This window comes from Xyrauchen texanus, chromosome 2 (assembly GCF_025860055.1).
Source record: "Xyrauchen texanus isolate HMW12.3.18 chromosome 2, RBS_HiC_50CHRs, whole genome shotgun sequence".
In the NCBI taxonomy this organism is placed as follows: Eukaryota; Metazoa; Chordata; class Actinopteri; order Cypriniformes; family Catostomidae; genus Xyrauchen; species Xyrauchen texanus.
Genome location: NC_068277.1, coordinates 39,776,992 through 39,797,398, shown reverse-complemented (window position 1 = coordinate 39,797,398; position 20,407 = coordinate 39,776,992). Strand labels below are relative to the sequence as shown.

The 20,407-nt window shown below is 43.2% G+C and overlaps 1 protein-coding gene across 3 annotated transcripts in view; it reads left to right on the top strand.

The window, feature by feature from the left end:
- The window catches only part of LOC127657146 (RNA-binding protein 33-like), a 67,046-nt gene that overhangs the window by 36,430 nt on the left and 10,209 nt on the right, over positions 1 to 20,407 (top strand). For 2 of the 3 annotated variants that reach the window (XM_052145820.1, XM_052145812.1), the window contains exons 12-16: positions 505 to 854; positions 3,588 to 3,881; positions 5,040 to 5,327; positions 6,643 to 7,212; positions 11,656 to 11,826. In XM_052145820.1, coding sequence (XP_052001780.1) covers positions 505 to 854; positions 3,588 to 3,881; positions 5,040 to 5,327; positions 6,643 to 7,212; positions 11,656 to 11,826 — 1,673 coding nt within the window. The remainder of the gene's footprint in view (positions 1 to 504; positions 855 to 3,587; positions 3,882 to 5,039; positions 5,328 to 6,642; positions 7,213 to 11,655; positions 11,827 to 20,407) is intronic. The other variant, XM_052145829.1, reaches the window with a different exon arrangement.

Genomic DNA, 20,407 nt, shown 5'->3' with positions numbered 1-20,407 from the left:
CTGACACCAAAAATCATGCCATGGCCAAATCACTAAGTTAAAATTTTTTCCCCATTCTGATGGTTGATGTGAACATTAACTGAAGCTCCTGACCCGTATATGCATTCTTTTATGCACTGCTGCCGCATGATTGGCTGATTAGATAATCACATAGATGATTGTTGGTGGCAGATGGGCTGGTTTGAGTATTTCTGTAACTGGAACAAAGGAGCAAATATCTTTACACAGGGCTTTTCAATACAATGACAGTTTATAGTGAGCACAGCTGTCAAGCTCAAATTTTTATGTCAGTGATGATTGGTCATGTTGCAATGCCATTGACATCAAACCTGACATGTTGCATCTAAAGCTGTCATATTTGATTGAACACAGATGTATATGAGATTATAGAGCCACTGTGGAGAGCATGTTTCCCTAGCAACTGTAGCCTGTGACATGAACAATGCCCTCAGAAGTGATGCTGTAGATTTCCGGCTTCTCATTCACAAATTTTCTCTTTTCAAGAACCACATTTTCCAGGCCAGCACCTGTTTGACCAGACAGGCCCTCCCCCCCTCATGAATAGCAGTGTTCATCCGATGTCGGGACAAGGCCCACCGCCTTTCCCCCTACAAGGGGGGCTCGGAGGTTCTGGATTTGGTTCTTTGGGACTTGGGCAGAGCCAAAGGCCTCAGGGAGGAGGTGTTTTCCAGAGAGAGCCCCCACGACAGAATATGGCCCCACTGCATGCAGGCCCTCCAGGACACCCAGATCCCTGTGGCTTTGTGGGTCACAGACAACCCTTCTCTCCCCAGCAGCAAGGACCCCCATTTAGCCCCCAGAACATGCCGTTTGGTATGCAGGTACGCCAGAGAGTAAGTTGGTTTACCAGAATCGACACGGGGTGATGTTTTTTGGGGTGATTGAAATTTATTTATATTTACAGCATGGCATGGAAAGATATTATTTGTGTGTGTGAACAAATTTTTTTTTTTTATTTGTTCTATTATCTATTTTATTCTATTTTCTATTCTGTGATTGTGATGTGGTAAATTCACAGGCCTTTAATTTAGGTTCATGAATACTGTCTGGTATGGGACATAGAGATGTAAGGTGTTTTAACTCTGTTTTAAACCTGTTTTTGCAAGCAATAAATGATCTATACCTAAGTACATAGAAATATTTTTGAAATTCAAATGTGTGATAGTGGTCAGCTGTGCAGGAAGAACCCTCCATTTCTTTAGTCAAAACAGTGGACAAGACTGCCCTCTTGTGTTATCACTGTTAGTTATTTGAGGTTATTGGTTATTTTAAGTCACTCTGTCAATGATAAAAATACTTCCTCTTGATAAATTGATGGCATCAAACACAAATTGGTGTTATTTGTTTTAAATCTAAGAATTGAACATGACATTCAGGTAATAATGACATTATTTTTGGAAGACAAATCTATCTGTTTGTGGTCAACTCTAGTGAATATTGTATAGATGCTCAATGGGTATGCCCATTCTTAATTGTGACTGACCCATTTTTCAAGTCTAAAGGTCCTTATGAAAAGGATTCTGTTTTTTTAAACTAGATCTGATTCATTGATACATTTGTTTAAGGTGGCAACTTTGTGATACATTTGTTAACCGCGCAGTAGAGTCTGTACAGTGGCAAGAAACTGTATGTGAACCCTTTAATTTGTCATAAAATGTGGTCTGACATTCACCTTATATCTCCTAATAATAGACTAAGACAATTTGCTTAAAGTATTGATAAACAAATAATTATAGTTTATGTCTTAATTGAACACAATGTTTAAGTATTCACAGTCCATACTGGAAAAGGTATGTGTACCCTTGTATTTAATAACTAGTAGAACCTCCTTTAGCAGCAAAAACCTCCACTGGATGTTTCTGTAGTTGTCGATTTGCCATGTGTATCACTGAGGAGGGATTTCAAATTTGATTTCTTGCATCTTCAGGTCATGCTGCAACATCTGAAATAGGGGTTGGCGATATACTGGTAGACCTAATACACTGGTAGAAATTTGCCAACCGGTGTACATGTTGGATTATCGTCTCTATTGCGTTAATGCAAAATTGCCACACAAGAAATGTGTATAGCTAATAGCACGTACGCATTACACACTGTTGGATAAATAGAAGAAGGCGGAGGGACTGCTTGTTCCTCAAATTCATTTGAATGAGAAGATGAGAGGAGATTATCAAGGAAAAGTGCGTCCTCCGTGGCTTTAGAAAATGCGATACCGAGCAGAAAAAAAAAGGATTTGCAAGGTTTGTACATTGTGTATGTCAATATATCCATGTGTGCATATATATCAGTGGTCAAGGCTGCACTTGAGACTGATAGAAATAATTAAATGACACAGAATCCGCTTCTTTGGCATGAAATTTCGCTTGAGCCATTCATTCAACATCCAACAAAACACTTTGGGAGACACACATAGACCAGGCGTGTGGCAGTGGACTCCAAGCTAAATGCAACATGCAACAGAATGTAGCATCTTCAAAACTGAACTTCAATTTAACAAGCATATTAAAAACGTGATGTTATTGCATCTCCTGTTAAGCCAAACACGATTTGAAAATAGACAGTCACTAAAAAAGTGCACGCTTACTAAGATTACTAGGGTAACCTGAAGGATGAACAATCAGAGATGCGGGTTGTGCAGATTGTTTCATTGAGTTGGGCAGCGATAATGACAAAATATGTTCACGCAATAATTCACATAATGACAAAATATGATGCATTATATTTTGATTATGCAGACTTAACTACATTTTGTAACAGATTATTTCATAACAGCCTATAATAATGAATAGACAATACACTGGAACAACGAGCGGCAATGCAGCAGCCATAGACGTTTGTCAGACATGTTATTATATATACAGTTGTGTACTTGTTATTGCCCCTCATGTACTCTATAGTCAGGGTACTCGAGTAAACAAAATGGCCAAAATGCCCATCCCTAGTTCTTTTTCACTTCCTTTAGAATTGCACATTGTGCTCTTGGGAGTAACTGTGTAGGACGCTCATTCCTAGGCAAACTAGCAACTGTGATGAATTTCCAACATTTGTAGACAATTTGTCATACTGTGGAATTGTGAACATCCAAGTCTTATGCATTTTTTGTAGCCTTTTCCAGCTTCATGTATGTCTATAAATCATCTTCGAAGTCTTCTGACATTTGTTTTGATCAGGGCATGGTCCACAGGCTTCTTGAGAAGTTCAGACTTTGTCAGTACCCAGACTGTACTGTTTTTATACTGCAGGGCACATCTAAAGTCCACACCTAAAATCTCAGTGCATTGACTGGAACATCTTCCTCCAATTAACATTTTTGAAGTCAGAAGCCCAGAGGTTCACATACTTTTTCAACCCTAGACTATGTATGTTTAAATTGTATGTTCAGTACAATTGGATCTTTTGTCTGTCATTACTTTAAGCAGATTTTGTCTGTCTATTAATTGGACTTAAATCAGACCGCATTTTATGACTAATGCAGAAATTTCAAAGAGTTCACATGCTTTTTCTTGCCACTGTAAGTGTCTGTCTTGCTGTATTTTAAGGATGCAATTGTTTTATGGTTTACACAGGGTCTAATGCAACAGCACTCTCAGCCCCTGCACCATGATCCTCCACTTTCCCATCTGCCCTTACACCAGCAGCAGCACCAGCAACACCGACAGGACTTGCCACCCCAGGGCCTGCCTCACTCCCAGCCACCGCCCCAACACCATCAGCACCACCAACACCACCCAAGGGACCAACATCCCACCATGCACCTCTCCCAGACTAATTTCCGACAACCCTTTCAAATTGGGCATAGACTGATGCAGTCCCGCCAACAGGGCACCCAGCAACGAAACAACCCTCCCAGACCTAGAATGGTACATTTTTTAATTGTCTCTGTATTCAATTATATATGTTGGTTTATGTTTAGTTGTGGAGCTATTGCAAGCCTCTCAATGTTTCTCAGGGGTCTTTGGTATTTTGATGTTTAGTGTAGGGCTGACCCCTAATAGTCGACCAAACATTAGTCGATGAGAAGAGTCTTGGTCAGCCAAGTTTTGATTGGTCGGTTGGTCACAGGGAAAAAACTAATTCCACAGGAAATCAACGAACACCGGTATTACCTCTGGTTGTACGCTAGGTGGTACTATGGGGTAATTTTCGTTAAGCCTACACAATAAAGCAAGACACCTTGATTTCAAACTTTAAACTTAATGTTTTATTTATTTTAACTAAAAATTAAAATTAAACTGTAAAGAAATTAAGTGCAAAAATGTGTGTTGTTCAACTTTTTGAAAGATGGCTTTACAACAGTTGTGAAGGGCAACATATCTTTGGAAACTGACCTACATCTGTGCATATTCTACCAGTCTGGTATTTCGAGGTGAACACGTTTTGTATTATTTTATGTTTTATCACAGATGTGTAGGCAGCAGAGTTGTGGTCACAATGAACTGCTCTATGGAAATAAAGCAAACTAAACTCAAAGCAGCTCCTGAGCTGAGATGTCTGAGGTCATTTGCAGCACTCATAGATGATTCTGTTCTTGCAAAAAAATAAAATAAATCAGAAGACAGAAACAAAGAGAGAGTGAGAACCTTTTATTTTCACGTGTTCCGCGAGACTGCACTTCTCTGAACAAACAGCATGTCATACATACGTATATACGGCTTTTCTGTCATCTGTTCTTAATAATATAATAAAATGTTTCTTCAAGCGCGTCTGTGTGTCTACAAGCTAATTATTTGTAATATTAATTTGATAAGAATAATAATATCCTAATAATATTAATAATTTAATACATTTATGGGAAAACAAGCCAAATATCGTCTTGACATTTTTTGTCAGTTACTTTGTAACTTCTGTATTAAAATTTAAATTGTTGTGGAGTTAATTTAAGGTGTTTTGGCTTGTTCTTTTTTGGTTCAGAATTTTTTTTCTGAAATGAGCAAAGGCATTTTAATGGATTGATTTTCACTCATGGCAATACTTCTTCAAATGCTGTTCCATTCATCTATCCTCCTCCTCTTCTTCAGACATCTCCTTCTCAGCAGCAGATCCCTCCTCAGCGCAACAGCAACCTTCGTGAGCTGCCCATTGCTACTGGCAACAATAATATCAGCACATCAGTGCCTAGTGGGCAAGCAAAGCCAGTTACCAGGGCAATACAGAATGCTAAGCCAGGGCAGCCTACTCGTGCTGGACCTGCTGGAAGAGGAGGACCTGTGGCACAAAGGCAGGGCACTGCCAAAGTACTGCAGCAGCCCAGTGCACCTCAAATTAAGAAAGAGCAGCCAGCTGCACAGTCAAGCACCACTCCAGAGGTAATACTGCATTGGATGACTTTATAGAGACACCTCTCATGTGGAAAGAGGATAACATTACGCATGTTTTTCACCCATAGACATTGACTGAAAACACTGCAGAATAGGCACGTTCATTAACAGTCATCATTGAATGGACAGGATATTTGTGCATTTACCAAAGTGCCATGACCACGCAATAAAGTCTTATTTTTTCCCGAAATAAAGGGAGGCTTTATTTAGGTTTAATTATTATTAATTTTTTTGCCTTTTGCAGTTGACCAGCAGTGCTTGGTAGATTATTTCTGAAATGTAATCGGGTACTGATTACAAATGACACAATTTAAATTATAATCTGTTACATAATCTTTTAGGTTACACTTTTTAGGTAATCCAAACTGATTACTTTTTATCTTGGCTGATTTCTTGAATGTAATCATGTAATCCATAAAATGTAATTGTTATCTGATTTTGCACATTTTAAAGTGTAATTTAATTCCATTATAAATACCTGATATTTGTAATCTGATTGCATAATCCAGATTACATGTAATCCATTACTACTCAGCACTGTTGACCAGTAAGGATCTTAGGTTGTCTAACATGGTTGGTCTTTTCATATTTTAGTATGTTTTTCTAAACTTGATGGTTCACAGTACCTGACAATCGCATAGAAACTATGCAGACTGTTATAAATGTTCTATTTGAAAACATTTCTTAGCATTTTAGTTCAGTGGCAATTGCTTTTAAGACAACACAAGAAGCATGCTTCCACTAAAATTTCATAAGAAATGTGGGCTCAAATGGGCAAGACTTCGCTACAAACAGATAATAATTGAAACTGTGATGTACAGCGTATGAAATGTAAAGCAGCAATGTCAAACACAGAGTGTTCAATGGATTGTAGAAACACACACAGTTATTTGCAATTTGATGTAACTCATTTATTTCAGCTTTCATAATTGGATATTTTGTCTTTTCTTGCTAAATATTTTTTAGCTTAATTATTTTCTTTAAGAAATTTTACTGTTTGAGTAGTAGTTTGAGCTGCTTTTGGGAGGACAATTGTAGATACCCCAAAAAAAATAATAGTCTGAGCTTCCCCACTTTTGAAAAGCACTGGCCTCCTCTAGTGTAGACCAATCCTGCTATTGTGACCAAGGGGCTTTCCTTATCCTGACTGTTCTTCTGCTGATATTCTTTTAAATTCAGCAGTACAATGTCCAACAACATATTCTTAAACAATGTCTACTTTTCTTTTAGAACCTTATATGGTTGTTTATCATCAAATGAAATCTCTAGTTCTTATCTTGAAATTTTTTTTCTGTTTGTTTAGGACCCAGATGAAGATGAGGAGACACGGCAGTACCGGCTGAAGATCGAAGAACAGAAGCGTTTGCGAGAAGAGATCCTCAAGCGCAAAGAGATGAGCAGGCAGCTTCAGGCTGGTGTGCGCAAAAAAGAACTGATGGAAAGAATCAGTAGCCAGAGCCAAAACCAGACCTCACAAACACCAAATTCCACACAGCCCCCTGTAGCCCAACGTTCATCCCAACCCCCCCAGCAGGTCTCTTCACTGGTATCTAATGGCACAACCCAGAGCCCTGCTTCAGGTCTTAGCACACCTCATCAGAATGTTAAAACTCGTCTTCAGAACACTAAACCTCAGACACTGGCTTTAAGCTGGTCTGGGGCACAGCCACAAGGCCAATTGCAGCTACAGCAGAAGAGGACCATGAATCCACAGAACACTCAAGGACAGGGCACAATTCAGAGTAACCCAGTAGGAGGGCACAGCCTGGGTCAACCTCAGCCAGGGGGAAAGAGAACTGTGATGCAGCGAACAAACAGCTTGGAATCCCCTCAGGTTCCACCGAAAGTGCGATTGGTTAAGCTTTCGGGGGAGGTTAGTAAATGTGTTAGCCGTTTAAGATCTCTAGACGTAATCTTTAAAGTTCACATGCCACTGATTCTTTCATGCTCTTTTTTTTTTTTTTTTTCTTTGTCCTTTTTGTTATTTTTTTCCTGAAGTGGTTGTCACTAGAACTCTTGATAGAATAAGTAAAAGAACCCATCTCAAAGTCAAGAGTCCATTTTTTCCGAAGTTGTTCGTATTTTAAACTGTTTAAAATATAAAGCGAGTTTCTCTTTTTGAAAGAATCGATACATAAAGTGGTGTCTATGCTGTATTTTGTGACACCATTGTGACAACACTTTCACATTCAACATTCAAGCCCATAAATGGCACCATCCTCTTTTCATCGAATCCAGGATGTGCTGAGTGACTCCAAGCCAGGTCTTCTAAGCAACCTAATTGGCCCAATTAGCCCAGTTGCTAGGGAGGGTAGAGTCACTTGGGGTAACCTCCTGGTGGTCGTGATTAGTGGTTCTTGCTCACAAAGGGAAGTGTGGTAAGTTGTGCCTGCATCGCGGAGAGTAGCCTGAGCCTCCACATGCTGGGAGTCTCCGTGGTGTCATGCACAACGAGCCACATGATCAGATGTCTCAGAATGTCTGCGTGGATGACGTCTCATGCGGAGGCAATGGAGACTTGTCTTCCGCCACCCAGATTGAGGTGAGTAACCTTGCATCATACATGGACCTACTAAGTAGTGGGAATTAACCATTCCAAATTGGAGATAAAAATAAAGTGAGTCATTTGGCATTTGGGCCAAAGAGTGACTATAGATCCTGCCATTCGAAAGGTTTGTGTCTTTAAGTCAAGGTGCTGTTCTAAGTGTACAGTTGAGCAAGACCTAATTGATTTTAGGTAGAGATTGGTGCTAAGGGTTTCATCATTCATTTAGCATTAACGAAGTCTAGATTTTGAGGTGATTATTTACAAACCTGACAGGGAATTTCATGCATCTGAACCAAGAAATCAGGGCCAAAAGATGATTTATGGGGTTTAAGAGATGATTTTGCAGCACTGAATGAAGAGAGCATCCTTTTCCACTTTCCTGTCTGAAGCAAAGCTAAGTATCTCTTTTGAGTGCCGGATTTCTGTGGATGAAGATAACTGCGTGTCAACTTAGTTTATAGAAAGCTACACACAGCTATCTGAAGTGATGTGGCTCTGACTGACAAAGAGGAAGAAGGGGGAGGGGGTGTAAAACCAATAGATGCTGATCCTCTAGATGCTTTTCTTCTGCTGTCAACCTCAGTTGCCTGACAATGTTATCTCTCTTTCTTGTTCTCCCTTCTAACTTTGCTCTCTTTCTCTCTTCATCTGTCCTCTCCCCCTCCCCTGGCCTCTTGCTTTATCCATCCATCAGCTCATCATTGAAGTGTGCTAGAATAGGTGTCAATCTGGGGATGTCTGCAATTAATCTTCCTATCCTATGTTGATAGCAGTCTAATAATACCTGCGAGAGTCGGGGAGAAAGAGAGATGGCAGTTTGGGGCGGATTTGTATTTTTCTGAGCTTAGCGGCACCGATAAGAGCAAATTAAATTTTCATCAGGAAGAATACAAAGCCTGCTCCATAAAAAAGAAGCCAGGGAGTGAAGGTGAAGGAGTGGGTGGGGGAGGGGAGGTGCTTGTCAAGTGTAGTCACCCCGCCCCAGTTTATTGCAGTGGAGCATCTGATAGGTGTAATCTGTAGGTGTGGATTTTGCATTGAGTTGGATTAAACCATAAAACTCCTCCGATAGAGACAGACAGAAGAGAGATTGTTTAGAAAAAAGAAATATGGGTGAAAATCAATTATGTACTTGTCATAGAGTGAAGGAATGTGTTTACAAGAAGCATAATTAAGTCATATGATTAAAACTTGCTTTTTAGACAAAATATGTCCAGCTCTGGCAAGTCAGTTTTTGCTATTCCAACAAAAATTGTTCCAAAAGAAGTTAAAGCAGTGTCAACCATTTTGTGTCGCCAAGAATTGCACAGATTGACAGCATGTCTCAAATGCTGCAGACTTGTTCAAGCAGAGTGATACAAACAGCAAAACGTACCAGTGTTGCTTTGCATATATCATTATCAGCACTCTTGGAATGCTGCTTGACCAATCAGATTAGAGGCCCAAAACCAAAGTCTTCCTAGCAAGTCAGTCCAATGGCGGCCATCTTTGGAATGCTCTCGGGCAGTTATTTTTCTGGAAACAAGCAGCATACAAGTGCAGCTCCTATCTACTTGAATGGGAAAAGACCGAAATCTCCAAAACTGTTGGTCAAGATTAGGGCTACAACTAATGAATATTTTGATAATCGTTTAATCTAATGATTATTGGAACAATTATTCGAATATTCTGCGAGTATTGCAATGATTAATCTTTAGCTCTTAACCAATTATTCAGATTGAGTCCCGACCTAAAAGATTGTATTAAACGTCCTTACTAACCATAAAGAGGACAAAATCATGTTTTAAAAATACCTTTAAATGACATTCACTGAAGTTTAATTCAGTAAAGAAATTCACTGCAAAAAATAATTTTGTTATCAAGTGTTTTTGTCTTGTTTTCCATTTTTAAAATGGTCTAAAAATTCTTAAAACAAGATACATTTACTTAAAGCAATATATAAGATATGTAGACTTGCTTTAAGAGACTATATTAAATATAAGTTTATTTTGTAGAAGTGTATTTTTTCACTTGGTTATACTTCTGCGAGTGCAATAAAGACAAAATATACTTATATTCAAAATCAATTCTCTAAAAGCAAGTCTAAATATCTTATATGCTGCTTCTCAGGTGAGTAAGTTTTTTAATGGATTTTTAGATATTTTAAAATATTTGTATTTTTAATATCCAACATTTCTAAGATAACAATTTTTTATTCTGCAGTATAGCTGCTAAAGAAAATGTATGTTGTTTTAATTGGATACATGTATGTGTAAATTTTACGCAATGGAAGAGTTTTATGGAAATATTGTAAATAAATATAACAAAGTAGATCATATACATTTAAGATAGAAGGTGTACATTTGACTTAATTTAAGGGTTTTAGGGAAATGCACTGTTTAGGCTAGAAAATATAATCACTATCTGAAGTTACAGTTGGCATAGTTATATAATCAGTTTTCCAGTGATGTCATAAAATAAATTAAACATTAAAAATGGCTTCTAGGAAAATAAAAACATCTTAAAAAAAAAAAAACTTATATCCAATATGTATTTCTGGGACATTTAATATTGACCAATAGAAAGCAGAGATTGACAGTAAGGATGTCAATGTTAGTGCTGCATTTATGCCATCAAATCAGTTTCCTTGCATGTAGAGCTGCTGTTGCGCAAGCAGACATCAGCTAAATAACAAATCTTAGTACTCAAGGGGAAGAGTTACCATTAAATGTTGGTGCCATTAAACAAGGTGTTATCTCTCTACCTGAATACAGTTTAGAATGTCTTGCTCAGTAAGATTATCTACAAACTATTGCTCCTCCATGACAGTAGTTGACCTGAAAGAGAACACTAACCATAGAAGAGGATGGTTAATCTACAATATAGTGGCCCCTATAGTGGCCCCTGTCTGTGTAGACTCATGGCATCTGTGTCTGTTCTATGTTGTTTTATGTAGCACCATGGTCCTGGAGGAACGTTGTCTCGTTTCACTGTGTACTGTACTAACTGTATATGGTTGAACAACAGTAGAAACCACTTGACCTTGCAGCAATGCGACATGGCATAGAACATAGCCATTACAATATTAATGCCATCACCCCAAACAGTACTTGCAATATGCACAGAGCCTGTTCCTCAGTTAGGCAAAGCAAGGCAAATTTATTTATATTGCACATTTCATACACAATGGCAATTACTGTGAATAGCTTAAATCAGGATATTTCTAATGCCTGAAGCATGTAAAGAATGACAGCAGCCATCAGATCACACAGACACTTATTGGAATGGTTCCCCAATTCAGTCATCTTATCTCATGGCTTTCTGTGCATGACACCACGGAGACTCGCAGCATGAGGAGGCTCATGCTACTCTCCGCGATCCACGCACAACTTACCACGCACCCCATTGAGAGCGAGAACCCATAATCGACGAGGAGGTTACCCCTTGTGACTCTACCCTCCCTAACAACTGGGCCAATTTGGTTGCTTAGGGTACCTGACTGGAGTCACTCAGCACGCCCTGGATTCAAACTCGCGAATCCAGGGTTGGTAGTCAATGAAGAGAGCAGCGTCAATAATGAGATACCCAGGCCCCCAAAATGATGAGTTTTGATATGAGCTCTTTTACCTTGAACATTTGTGATTCAATTGGTCTCATCCAAGCAAGATGGATTGTAATATTTAATTTTGTATTTGATGGTCAAGCTCATGTATGCCAAGTGAACCTAGTGTGTTTGGGATTTTCTGTGTATTGGTCATAAAATGCCTCTCTCTGCTCTGTATCCTGCAGGCAGATGCTGCTCCCAACACTGGTGCCCCACCTCAGCCGCAACATCAGCAGCAGTCAATTGGTCGGCCTGCCCTCCAACAGAGGCTTGGTCCTATCAGGAAAGTTACCATGACAACTGGCGCAGTACAAAATCAACAGGCTGGCCGTGGCATGGCAAACCAAACAAACAGGGTATGAATTGAATCTGGATTATTCTTCAGACCCCTAATTGGACAGGTGCACAATGCCATTTGTGAACAGCTGACACCAAACAATGACTAGTACTTTGTCAACAGTCTAGCTTTAGTATGCTACACAGAAAACAATAGTTATACACTTTGCAGTGTTTCAAGTACCTATTTGAAGGTAAAAGCAAGCCACATTGAAGCTGTAGTTTGTAAGTTTACATATGTTTGAATTGAGCTACAGCAGATTTTTGCTTAGTCAAGCAACAATCTTCCTCTTTTTGTCCAATGAATATACAGTGCTTATAGAATGTCATCATACCAATCAAACTCCTTACAATTTGTCACATTACATCCTGGAAATGTAAATAAATGTAATTTAACATTTCCAACTGTATTTACACATCATAACCTTCAATATCAAAGTGAAAATAACATAACTTTAGAAGTAAAATACCTGGTTTAGATAAGTCATCAACCCCCTAAGAGTAACCAATTCAAACCTATTTAGGTGCAACCAATCACCTTTCAGATCACATATCTTGCAAAATGCCTCCACTTTACATCAAGTGTAGTGGTTTTGATTACTTAAGAATAAACCTGGCTGTTCCATGAGGATTCCATTACTAGTAGTGCATGGTAATGAATTCAAGAATTCACCATATTTGAAAAGGTGCTTTCAGAAGGCTTTGGGATAAAATTGTGCAAATTCACAGGTTATGAGAAGGGTACAAAAAGATAACAATAGCTATCCCTCTGAATTCCATTCAGAGCATTATTAAGAAGTGGAAAGTGCATGGTACCACCAAAACCTTGCCTAGATTGGGGCCGACCCTTCAAACTGGATGACCATCCCGGAGGATGTTGATCAGGGAAGCTATCAAGAGGCCAAAGGCAACTTTGAAGGATTTACAAGCCCTTATGTCTGAGATTGATCGGTCCGTGCATGTGACAACAATCTCCCAAGCTTTACACAAAGCTGGCCTGTATGGATGGGTGGCAAGAGAAAATAATCTTCTGAAAAAGTGCAACACTAATTCTCATTTGCACTTTGCGAAAAATAACACTGGCAAAACGTTTTATGGTCCGATGAGACAAAAATGTAACTTTTGGACTGAACTGCAAGTGCCATTTTTGGAAAAAATCCCACAGCACACCATCCAGAACGTACCATACCTACTGTTTGGCATGGTGGTGGCGACATTGTTGTTGGGGTGTTTCCAAAGGGGCAATTGGGCAGAATTGAAGGGAAAATGTATGCTGCCATATACACCCAAATTCTTCAGGAAAATCTGGGGCCCTCTGCTCGACAACTCAAGGTGGGCAGGAAGGTCAAAATCCTTGATTGGCCAAGTCAGAGCCCTGACCTAAATCCAATAAAAAAACCTGTGGATGAACTGAAGAGGGCAGTCCATCCCCGCTAACTGAAGGTGGGAGCACACTGTATGATTTTTTATAGTCCTTTACAATTGTTGCTTGTCAGACTGCACAATATACATCTTAGCCAACTGTGGTCCCAATCGTCCCGATCAGTGAACATGTCTCAATTTACAGGAGTGTTGCAGAATTGAAGTGAAACTGTGAAATTTGCCCACCACTGAGGAGCATTTTTTCTCTCTTTGAAAGTCAGGACATCAGCATTTCCATTGCTCCAATACCACTCCATCATGAGCATAGGCTCACATTTACAAGATGGATTTAGTAAAATAGGCTTCTAATAAGACAGCTTGATCACAAATACAGAAAATTACAGATGAATTTAATTGAGAATAATGCCGTATAATCATATTGCTGATCTGTTACACTTTTCTCAAAGTATTTTCTGCTTATTTATAAAAAATTTGTTTATATGAAATGAAAAGAAGAAAAAACATTTAAATTGTTTGAGTAGAGTGATAACTGGGCACAAATGTTGCTATGGTGGTGCAAACACAGAGCAGGTTTCTATCCATGTGAATTAGGGTGCAAGAGGAGCGGAATATCTCATCTGGCCATCGTAATAGCAGTCACACTATACGGCTATGATGCTAAATTTCAGACACTGCCCGAATTTCGGCAGAGGCCGAAGATCATCGCAAAGGCCATCTGTGAACATGTAGCACTGAATGTTGTAAGACTGCCAATTAGATTTAGATTTCAGGCTGCAATACAAAAAAAAGTGACTTCAAAAAGGGTTTGATGATTGTGAAATAGTTCAAGGACGGGACGGAAACAAACGTCAACTTAAGGGGTAAGTTTTTAATTCTTGAGTTTTTATCACACATCAGACAGTCTTCCTTGGTTCTCTCTCCCCATGCTCCGTCGCTCCTCCCTTTTATGCCGCTCTCCTCACGTTACTGAAATTAGACACAGGTGTTAGTTATCATTTAGCTCAGGTGTGAGCCCTTACCGCTTTCTCTCCGGACGGGCGCTTGACCACGCCCCGCTGCCACATACCCCCACCGCCCGACTCAGGCGGGGCATCATCCGGCCTGCCTACCACTCCCCCATTCCTGGAGAGGAAGTCAGCGGCAGCCATCTGCACCCCGGTCTGTGGACCACCTTGAACTTAAAAGGCTGGAGGGCCAGATACCAACGGGTGATCCGGGCGTTAGTGTCTTTCATGCGGTGGAGCCACTGCAGTGGGGCATGATCCGAGCAGAGGGTGAAGGCCCGCCCCAGCAGATAGTATCGGAGGGTGAGAACCGCCCACTTGATGGCCAGACACTCCTTCTCCACGGTGCTGTACTTAGTCTCCCTCAAGGAGAGCTTCCGGCTAATGTACAGCACCGGGCTCCTCTCCCTCCACCACCTGCGTGAGTACGGCCCCCAGCCCTCTGTCTGAAGCGTCCGTCTGCAAAACAAAAGGAGAGAGAAGTCAGGTGCATGTAAAGCGGCCCCCACAAAGTGCAGCTTTAATGTCTGTAAGCGCCTGTTGGCGCTGCTCCGACCACTGGACCGGATCCGGAGCTCCCTTTTTAGTAAGGTCAGTCAGCGGGCTGGTGACATCCGAATAATTAGGAACAAACCGTCTATAATAGCCAGCCAGCCCCAGGAACTGCCTCACCCCCTTTTTGGTCTTGGGTCTAGGGCAAGTCGCAATCGCCCGTGGTCTTGTCAATTTGGGGTCGCACCTGGCCATGACCCAAGTGGAACCCCAGATACCGTACCTCCACCGCCCAACACGCGCACTTTTTCGGGTTTGCCGTGAGCCCGCCCGTCTCAGCGATCTCAGGGCGGCTCTCAGATGTTGCAAGTGCCGCTGCCAATCATTGCTATAAATGATGATATCATCTAGATATGCAGCGGCGTAAGCAGTATGCGGTCTGAGGATCCTATCCATGAGGCGCTGAAGCGTGGCTGGTGCCCGAACAAACCGAAAGGAAGCGTCCGCAATTGGTGTAATCCGAGCGGCGTGGTGAAGGCCGTTTTTCACGGGATATTGGTGTCAAGGGGATCTGCCAATAACCCTTCGTTAGATCCAAGGTCGAATAAAACCGAGCAGAACCTAACCGATCGAGCAGTTCATCAACACGGGGCATTGAGTGCGCGTCAAATTTAGACACCGCATTGACTTTTCTATAATCCACACAGAAGCGGACAGACCCGTCGCTCTTGGGAACAAGGGCGACCGGACTGGACCAATCGCTGTGAGATTCTTCTATTACTCCCATGTCCAGCATCGGCGTCCAATTCTTCGAACTATTTTTTTTATGTTCGGGCAAGCGATAAGGGCGACAGCGTACCACTACGCCCGGTTCGGTCTCGATGTGGTGTTGTATGAGGTCTGTACGGCCCGGTAGAGGAGAGAACACGTCCGCAAACTCCTTTGCAGTTCGGAAACCTCTGCGAGTTGGCGTGGTGAGAGGTGGTCTCCACACAGAACCGGGGTGTTAGGATCGCAGGCTTTGTTTACCTCCGGTCCGAGCTCCGCCTTCTCGGAACTACCGTTGCCAGCGTCACAGAGGCGCCTCTTCCCTCCACAATTTCAGGAGGTTGAGGTGATATATTTGGCGCGCCCCTCTATCGGTGCGTTTGACTTCATAATCGAGGTCCCCTACTGCGTCGTGTGACCTCAAGCGGTCCTTGCCACTTGGCGAGTAATTTTGAGCTTGATGTTGGGAGTAATACAAGCACTTTATCTCCGGTGCAAATTCCGCAGCTGAGCACCCCTGTCATACAGCCGGCGTTGGCGTTCTTGAGCCTGGAGCAAATTCTCCTGTGTTAATTGCCCCAGCGTGTGGAGTTTTGCTCGAAGATCAAGAACGTATTGAATTTCATTTTTGGCACTAGAAGGTCCCTCCTCCCAAGTTTCACGGATGGCGTCGAGGACCCAGCGTGAGCGTCGTCCGTACAGTAGCTCAAATGGGGAAAACCCTGTGGAGGCTTCGTGAACCTCTCGTACTGCGAACAACAGGGGGTCCAGCCACTTATCCCAATTCCTAAGCGTCTTCGTGCGCAATTTACTGAATCATATTTTTGAGTGTTTTATTAAATCGTTCCACCAGTCCATCCGTCTGAGGGTGGTACACGCTAGTGCTGAATCGATTTAATGCCCAATAATTCGTAAAGTTCGCGAAGTGTTCGTGACATAAAAGTAGTGCCTTGGTCGGTGAGGATTTCCTTCGGAACCCCACCGGGAGATTATCTTGAAGAGTGCCCCTGCAACACTGCGTGCTGAGATGTTGCTCAGAGGCACTGCTTCCGGATACCGCGTTGCGTAATCCACCAGGACTAACACAAAGCGATGTCCGCGTGGCGTCCGTTCTAATGGCCCGGCGAGGTCCATTCCAATTCTCTCGAAGGGAACCTCGATCAATGGAAGGGAGCAAAGGCGCTTTTGGGGTGGCGGTGGGTTTACCAGCTGACATTCGCGACACGCCGCACACCACCTGCGGACGTCGCCGCCAATGCCCGGCCAAAAGAAGCGGGCTATTAGGCGGAAAAGTGTTTTCCGTTCCCCAGGTGACCGGCCATAGGATTATAGTGAGCCGCCTGGAAAACCATTTCCGGCGGCTCCGTGGGATCAACAATTGTGTCACCTCCTCCTTTGTTTGAGCGTCCTGCGTCACTCTATACAACCGATCTTTAATAACTGAGAAATACGGATATGAAACGGCGACACCCGGCGGAGTTGTTGACCATCGATTACTCTCACTTGGTCAAAGCGTGCTTAAGGGTTTCATCCCGCGACTGCTCCAAGGGAAAATCCCCTCAAGGAAGTCCCTGAGAGGAGGGGTGTCCCCTCGCCCCTTCCCTCGTCACCTGGAGCAGCCGAGGGCGGCCCGGCTCCGCCTCCCCGCCAAAGCATCGCACATCACACATCTCTTTACTTTCATGCAGGACCCATCCGCACAGACTCCCTCTAATACATTTCTAAAATTTGGCCAATCAGTACCCAAGATTAGCGGATGGGTGAGGCGGGAACTAACAGCTGCCTCCACACTATGCTTTTCTCCCGAATTTAATTGCCAGAGTCACCATGGGATACTTGTGAATATCCCCATGCACACACCTCACCCTCACCCGTTTAGCTGTGCCCAAAGCCCGGGTTGAACCAAGCGTTGGTGGATGGTGGTCTGATTACAGCCGGTATCCATCAAAGCTTGGTATGTACCCCTGGATCCTTACGGGATCGGTGCGCTCCAGCCCGACCGGGGCAGCCTGCGGGACATCGGAGACCCGCACCACCGTCCCCACCTCCATCAGCGGACACTGATCCCGGAAGTGGTCCGGGTCCCCGCACCTCCAGCAGACCGGCCCAGGCGCCACGGCCGCACCCGTGCTGGCGAGCGCCACCACCTGAGGAGGAGAGCGACTGAAAGACGGGGAAGGGTTGGGCGGGTTCTCCCACGACCGGGAAGCTGGTCGAGCTGTATCCTCCACGCCTGCGGGGGCAGGAACAGGTCCTGGGGAGAGAGCAGAGCGAGAGGGAACAGGGGGAAAACAGGGGAAGACACAGGGGAAGGGGAGAGAGGGGAGGGCTCATCTGCCCTCGGGATCGCCGCCAGGTGGTCCTCCGTGAGCTGCACAGCTGCCTCCAGCGGCGCCGGGCGGTGGCACTGGACCCATTCCGCCGTTCTCCTGGGCAGTCTTTGCGTAAATTGCTCCAGTACCACCTGATCGATAACTCCCTCGGCGTCGCGGTCCCCGCGAGCAGCCACCGCCGACAAGCGTCCCGGAGCCGTTGAACAAACGCCAAGCGGGCGGTCGGATTTTTCCATCTTCATACTCCGGAAGAGCTGGCGATTCTCTTCCGGGCTCCGACCAACCCGCTGCAGAATGGCCCTCTTCAGGTCAGAATAAGCCAGGAGGCTGCGTCGCTGGCAGTTGTTGTGCCGCGAGCTGTGCTTCCCGGACAGAAGAGGAATTAGCCGGGCTGCCCATTGTTCAGGCGGCCAGCCCCAGATTTCAGCCGTCTTCTCAAAGAGGTCGAGGAAGGCCTCAGGATCATCTGCCACCCCCATCTTCTGTAACATGGGCGGGGCAGCGTAGCGTGGGTGTCCGGGGTCGCGGCTGGGGCTGGCGCAGCCTCCTGGCTGAGGAGGCTCCGGATAGCGAGTCGGTCCTCTGCCTGAGCCCGCATGACCTCGAAGAACCGCCGATCTTGATCCTGCCGGAGCTCAAGCAGGGTTTGTTGGTGGCCCTGATGGAGATTAGCGAGGGACTGGAGGATTTCCGCCAGCTGGGAGGACTCTATGGGGCGACTTGGTTCCATTACGTAACCAAAAAAAAAATAGTCCCTGGGTTTTGGCACCACTGTGAAATAGTTCAAGGACGGGACGGAAACAAACGTCAACTTAAGGGGTAAGTTTTTAATTCTTGAGTTTTTATCACACATCAGACAGTCTTCCTTGGTTCTCTCTCCCCATGCTCCGTCGCTCCTCCCTTTTATGCCGCTCTCCTCACGTTACTGAAATTAGACACAGGTGTTAGTTATCATTTAGCTCAGGTGTGAGCGCCCTTACCGCTTTTCTCTCCCGGACGGGCGCTTGACCACGCCCCCGCTGCCACAATGATTTTCTATAGGCACTGTGTATGACACAATGTAGAATCGAATATTTGAAAGGACATCAGCTGATGAAGTGCTGGTTAATACATGTCACGTGTTGCCTCTGTCTTTTGGAGCAAGCACACTACTGCAAATTTGATTGTGGTTCAATTGACGTGTATACATGCTGGATGAAGCAGAGCTGCAATCGCATTATTTGGTATGTTAGTATGACTTCGCAAATATCAGACTGATATGAATTAAGTTGGACTAAAGTGTTTGCATGACATTTTAAATGACAAATTATTGTTTTAGTCCTACTGAAATCAAACATTGGCATTGCATGTAAACATACTGAGTGTGGCTGTGACGAACTTTGAAGTGTTTGTAAGGTTGTTTATTTATTTATTTTTGTACTCCGGTAAACAAAGGAGTAGAAATGGCTTGTTGGGTGGTTGTAGAAATGACGAGACAGCGGCAGTGATGAAGTCCAGTAAGGCTCTTTATTTATTTGCCTTTTTATGTCTGTACCAATTAAATCAACAAGTAACACAAACTTCTTCAACAGCAGCTACACACACTCTTCAGCTTCACAATAATACAAGACACGCCAGTCGCTGGTCGCTCGTGTCATTCTCTCACCCCGTCTGGCGATTGTGTGGCTGTTTATATGCCACTCTCCCCATGCTCACTGGAATTAGAGACAGGTGTTAGACATAATTTAGGTCAGGTGCAAGCACCGTTACCACTTTCTCTCTCCGGACAAGCCCTTAACCACACCCCTGCTGCCACAGTGGTATTGCATATTTATGTAATTCCTCCATACAATGATATCCCTGATAAAAATATTTATATTCCACATAGTCTTGTGTAGTGCTGTCCAGAATATAGAATTTACATCTTCACTCTGCTAGATTTATTATATAAATGTTTCTTCATCATAAAGGGCTGTTCTAAGTGGTTCTCTCCCTCACGCATCAGCACTAGTAAAGATGGCAGATTTGGTTTCCTGCTATGGTTCAGCTGTGCCACTACTTCTCCCAGGGGACTGTTAGCTGTTTTGGAAGAGAGCTGGAGCTGTAATGATATGGAACAGAGTGCCAGGTGTGATGATATTGACAGGCTGAAACAGGAGAGATGAAGATGCCTTGGCCATTCCACACACTGCCGTCTCTGTACAGTAGTCCATTCTCTTGGGACAGATGCGGTGCTTACATGTGTCAGTCAGTCACAGCAGAGTGACTTGCACAACCACTCACCAACTCTCTCAGTCACCTTGTCTTACTGCATCTGCCTGAGCTCTCATGTTGTGTCAGATATTGTATACTCGCATACAAACACGTCCTGCTGTTTATTGATATGCCCATGCCCTTGTAAATCACTTGCTGACATTGTACCTAGTGTCTTGCTTGGAGCTAAAGTAGATTGTATGCTCGATGATAAGTGGTAAGAGCATGTGAAGTTTATTTTTATTCAATGATTTATTTGATTTTTTTTGAAAGCCTCCAGAGACAACCCATTCTTTATTCTTCAGTTTGAAAATATGTACTAGATGCCTTTGCATTGTACTGGAATATTTTGTTGATATTACACCTACAAATTTTAACACATTTATAAA